The 5,000-nt window shown below is 37.0% G+C and overlaps 1 protein-coding gene across 2 annotated transcripts in view; it reads left to right on the forward strand.

Annotated features, from left to right (window-relative positions):
- LOC122267586 (X-linked retinitis pigmentosa GTPase regulator) overlaps positions 1–5,000 on the forward strand; it is a 33,312-nt gene that overhangs the window by 9,148 nt on the left and 19,164 nt on the right. For both annotated transcript variants that reach the window (XM_086546083.1, XM_086546084.1), the window contains exons 6-9: positions 2,894–3,040; positions 3,243–3,398; positions 3,496–3,654; positions 3,890–4,014. In XM_086546083.1, coding sequence (XP_086402209.1) covers positions 2,894–3,040; positions 3,243–3,398; positions 3,496–3,654; positions 3,890–4,014 — 587 coding nt within the window. The remainder of the gene's footprint in view (positions 1–2,893; positions 3,041–3,242; positions 3,399–3,495; positions 3,655–3,889; positions 4,015–5,000) is intronic.

A 5,000-nucleotide genomic window follows, 5' to 3' on the forward strand; every position in this document is an offset into this window, starting at 1 on the left:
AAGAAAGAGAAAGTGAGAGGTATGATTCATGATTACAGGGGGAATAAAAGTACAGGAATAGAAGGTAAGAGAGAAGATGAGATGATGCATGACAATGAAAAATGGGAAAGGCAATAAGGAGAGAGATAGGAAAGAAATGTACAAGAAAATGTTGTAATGATTTTAGGAAATAGCCAAAAGCATTTGGTTTGAAAAGTATGCTTTTATGTAAGAGACTTATCCAATAGAAATGAAAGATTGTTTGGTAATGTTTGAGAATTAGTCAGTTTTACAGTTTCATGGAACAATTTTACTTAATCCTTTATATGTCGGGGGCTTTCAAGGTTCGTCAAGTTATATTCATAAAGTTTTTTTTTTATTGCTATTATATCTATTATGTTTATAAATCCTTTCAACAGATTGTGTTTTGCAAGCACTTTTTGTTGTCAAAAGTACCCATAGCAGAGCTATGGGTATTTAATAAAGAAACCCCACTTTATGAAGCTGATGCTACCTGGCAACTATGATAGCATTAGTTATGGAGGAGTGTGGGGGACAAGGTAGGCAGTAGTGGCTCAGTGAGCAGGTAGTCTTGTATTGATGTGCTACACCTGCTGCCTGTCTGCTGCCCCCTCCACTCGACTTGGACAGCTCTATTGTTATTTTTTTTTAGTGAGAAATATTGTAGTGTAACAATTTACCCAATTAGAAGGACTATAGGTATTTGGTAAGTGTTGTCAATACTTGTACAGAGACTTCAGCAATCTGAAACATTTTTATCTGTGTTAGTGCCCTATGAAGCTCATTTCATAAAAACATCATGTTAGTTGCTTTATGTGTTTTATATAATAAATACGTTAGTGTCATCAGGTTTAAGATAATTTAAAGATATTTTTTACTGAGTTTTATATACTAAATACGTTAGTGTCATCAGGTGTAAGGTACTTTTTAAGATATTTTTTTACCAAGTTTATTTTTTTTGCTTTTCATGCAGAACATCAGATTCCAAGTTTATTTGCTCAATCCTTTTCTGTAATTCTGCCCCTTAATTTTTCTCTTTTACTTTGTTTTCATAATAAGCTCAGTTATACTCAAAGATAGATTAATTGAATGCTATGTATTTTTCCTCTTCTTTTCAATTACATATTCTTTAAATATGGAAATTTCAATTTATGTTAAACAAATTACAGTAAATTCAAGGAAAAATATTTTGATACAAGCTTGCCATATTATTTAAGCTATAATTTTGGCATAATGTTGTTCAGGCTACCCATGACTAGGAATCCAATAAATCAGGGTATTGAAGGATGTCATTATCATCAATAATTCATGTGGAAATGCTACACATGGTGGTAACATTCCTTACTTTACTTTGTTGTAATTAACACGGAAGAGTCTTTATGTTTCTCCTTAGGTATTTTGGAAAGTGATAACATTATTATATTCTCTCTTTGATTTTCTTGTGTTATTTTCAGTCTGCACTTGATTGCTTTTATTCAAGATCAAAGAGAAGTGATTAGTGCTTTACTCTTATTCCTGATATCATAGATTATTGATTTAGAAGAAGAGGAAGTATCTTTCTTACAGATATTTTATAGATTATTGGTGAAATGCTGGCAGTCTGTAGGTGTTAAATTGTGGCACTGAGGCTATAAATAGCATTGATTTTCGAAGGTCTTAGTTATGCTTGCTTCTGTTTTTCTCTCCCCTTCCTTCTATCTGCCTAGTTTCTCTCTCTCTCTGTGCCTCTGGTTTACTTCTCCCCTCCTTCTATTTGCCCAGTTTCTCTCTCTCCCTGTCTCTCTGTCTCTCTCTTTTTATCTCTCTCTTTCTCTCTGTCTCTCTGTCTCTCTGTCTCTCTGTCTCTGTCTCTGTCTCTGTCTCTGTCTCTGTCTCTCTGTCTCTCTCTGTCTCTCTCTGTCTCTCTCTGTCTCTCTCTGTCTCTCTCTGTCTCTCTCTGTCTCTCTCTGTCTCTCTCTGTCTCTATGTCTCTCTCTCTCTCTCTCTCCCTGTCTCTCTGTCTCTCTCTTTTTATCTCTCTCTTTCTCTCTGTTTCTCTTTCTCTCTGTCTCTGTCTCTGTCTCTCTCTGTCTCTCTCTGTCTCTCTCTCTCTCTCTCTCTCTCTCTCTCTCTCTCTCTCTCTCTCTCTCTCTCTCTCTCTCTCTCTCTCTCTCTCTCTCTCTCTCTCTCTCTCTCTCTCTCTCTCTCTCTCTCTCTCTCTCTCTCTCTCTCTCTTCTCTCTCCCTCCTCCCTCCTCCCTCCCTCCTCCCTCCTCCCTCCTCCCTCCTCCCTCCTCCCTCCTCCCTCCTCCCTCCTCCCTCCTCCTCCTCACTCCTCACTCCTCACTCCTCCTCCTCACTCCTCACTCCTCACTCCTCACTCCTCACTCCTCACTCCTCACTCCTCACTCCTCACTCCTCCCTCCTCCCTCCTCTCTCCTCTCTCCTCTCTCCTCTCTATACTCTCTCCTTTCTTCTCTCTCTTCTCAGGTTTCTTTTCTCTATTCTCTCTTTTCTCTTTTCTCTTTTCTCTTTTCTCTTTTCTCTTTTCTCTTTTCTCTTTTCTCTTTTCTCTTTTCTCTCTTCTACCTCTGTCCTCTATCTCTCTCTTCAATTCTCTCTTATATCTCATCTTTCCTCTCACCTCTGTCCTCTGTCTCTCTCTTTCATATGTTCCTTCTTTGCTTCCTTGTCTTTTCTTTTTCCTCCCTTCCTTCCTTTCTATCATTATATACATCTCTCCCCTTCAGTCTTTGCTGTTCTGTCTTTATTAACATAAAATATATTTTTTTTTGTTCATAGAAACTACTCTTATTCTTATAAGTTTCAGTATCTTTGTGTTTCCATTTTCTTGTTGCAGATTTGATTTAGTAGTGGATGCTAATAAAAAATTTAATGTAGATTATACATTACAGACACAGGGGAGTTGTATGTGTGGGGGAGTAACACAGAGGGGCAGTTAGGTCTGGATTCTGAAGATGTATTCACGCCAACTGTTCTCACATTACCAGAACATGTAGTGGGAATTGCATGTGGATATTATCACACTGTGGCTGTGACAGGTATGTTGGTTTAAGTAAAACACACACATTTTCCATCCAGAGTGTTTCCTTCATTTTCATATATATGACTGAGTAAAGATAAAAATTTATTTTGAAATATAGTGGATGATTTGTATAGACTTAGAACTATCTATTATTTTATATATTCCAGTGTGAGTGGCTTACACATATTTCTGTTGTTAAAATGACCCTTGTTTAACAGAATCTGGTCAAGCCTATACTTGGGGAGACACAGATCATGGAAAGCTTGGACTGACTGAAGACCAATTATCATCGCATAGACAGCCTCAGCCTGTTATATTGCCAGAAAAGATTGTCCAAGTTGCTGCAGGCAGTGCACATACTCTATTCTTGTCAGGTAAGTAGAACCAAGTCCATGTTGTGTATTTTAATTAAAAATTAATCTGCTTCATACTTTCTACATTCATATCATGTATTTTCTTTTACATCTGCAGAGAGTGGTGCAGTATATTCCTGTGGATTAGGGAATAGTGGTGAGCTTGGGCAAGGTGGTGGAAAACTGGAATCTTGGCTCCCTCAGCTCATTAATGAACCTTCTTCCCATACTGTGGTAACTGTAGCTGCAGGAGGCAACCATTCAGCTGCGATTACAGGTGTGTGCTTCTCAGTGATATCTAATAAAATGTAAGTGTACAGAATGAAGATTAGTAAGTACATTAATTTCTTTGGTCATTTGTATAATTAGGAAATCAGTTATTGCAGGGTCAGAAGAGAAAACACTACATACAATCCATTTGAATTTTAACATTTACATATATACAGGGGGAGAGGAGGAGGGAGAGAGGGAGATAGAATTTAATTTTCTGTTTTCTTGTACTTTGTTTTCAGATTGTGGCTACCTGCTAACCTGGGGTTGTGGTCGGCATGGGAAGCTGTGTCAGGGAGAGGAAAATTTTGCTTCTCAGTTTTGCCCAGTAGTCGTTCGTCGTTTAAGACATATTTCTGTGATATTGGTAAGTTTCTGCCAATAAGTGGTTAATAACAGACACCAACATTTGGATATAAGGTACTTTATGCTACTGTAACACCCATGTTGGCATACTTAGGTATTTATTTAGGAAACTCCAGTCAGTTCTGCAAGAAAAATCCTCCTAGAACACCAACATCTTTTCTGATTGAACTTTTTTGGCTTGCTATTTGTTGTGCAAATTGAATTAAAGTTAGACCTAATGACCTTTAAAGCAGTTAAGTTTGCTGACCCTAGATATCTGACCAATACATAGACACTCTCAGACAGGTTCAAATGTAGAGTTGCACATTAGTGATGACCCTTTTCTTTTGGTTAGGCCAGAACTTTAGGGGGACACTCTTCTGATGCTGAGTCCTTTATTATGTCCTCCATTTGATTAAACTAATTAATATTGTATTTGTTGGTGCATTCAGTTAAATAAATTATTGTATTTGTTGGTGCATGTAGTTAACCCATTCCCGACGGGGGATTTCTAGCCTAGAATGTCCAAATGCCGGGGCGTTCGAATTATTAGGCCTAAATCAATTGAATAGCCGGCACAATACTGTGCCGCCCGGCAACTGGGCTTTTGAATGCGCGGTACACATGCTGTACCACCCGTCCTGTGTGGGTTAAACAAGTCATTATAATACTTGTTGATGTATGTAATGCTGGCAAATTTACATAAAAAACTGGCAGTTCCAAGGAAAAAAAAAGAAATGATTATCAAATTATTGTGTGGACCAAACCACAACTTGCTACCATCAAGGTCAAACCAGCCCTTGGCAGCTGTGACTAGACACCCATTGGAAATGGATTATTATTATTTATTATATGTTTATTGTTATTGTTATTACTATATTATTATTATTATTATTATTATTATTATTATTATTGCTATTATTTAAATAATAACAAATATTACCTTTATTGTTATGATTATTATTATTGTCATTATTATTATTATCATTATTATTATTATCATTATTA

Source organism: Penaeus japonicus, unplaced genomic scaffold (assembly GCF_977035675.1).
Source record: "Penaeus japonicus unplaced genomic scaffold, GWHDUDI00000001_assembly GWHDUDI00000017, whole genome shotgun sequence".
NCBI lineage: Eukaryota > Metazoa > Arthropoda > Malacostraca > Decapoda > Penaeidae > Penaeus > Penaeus japonicus.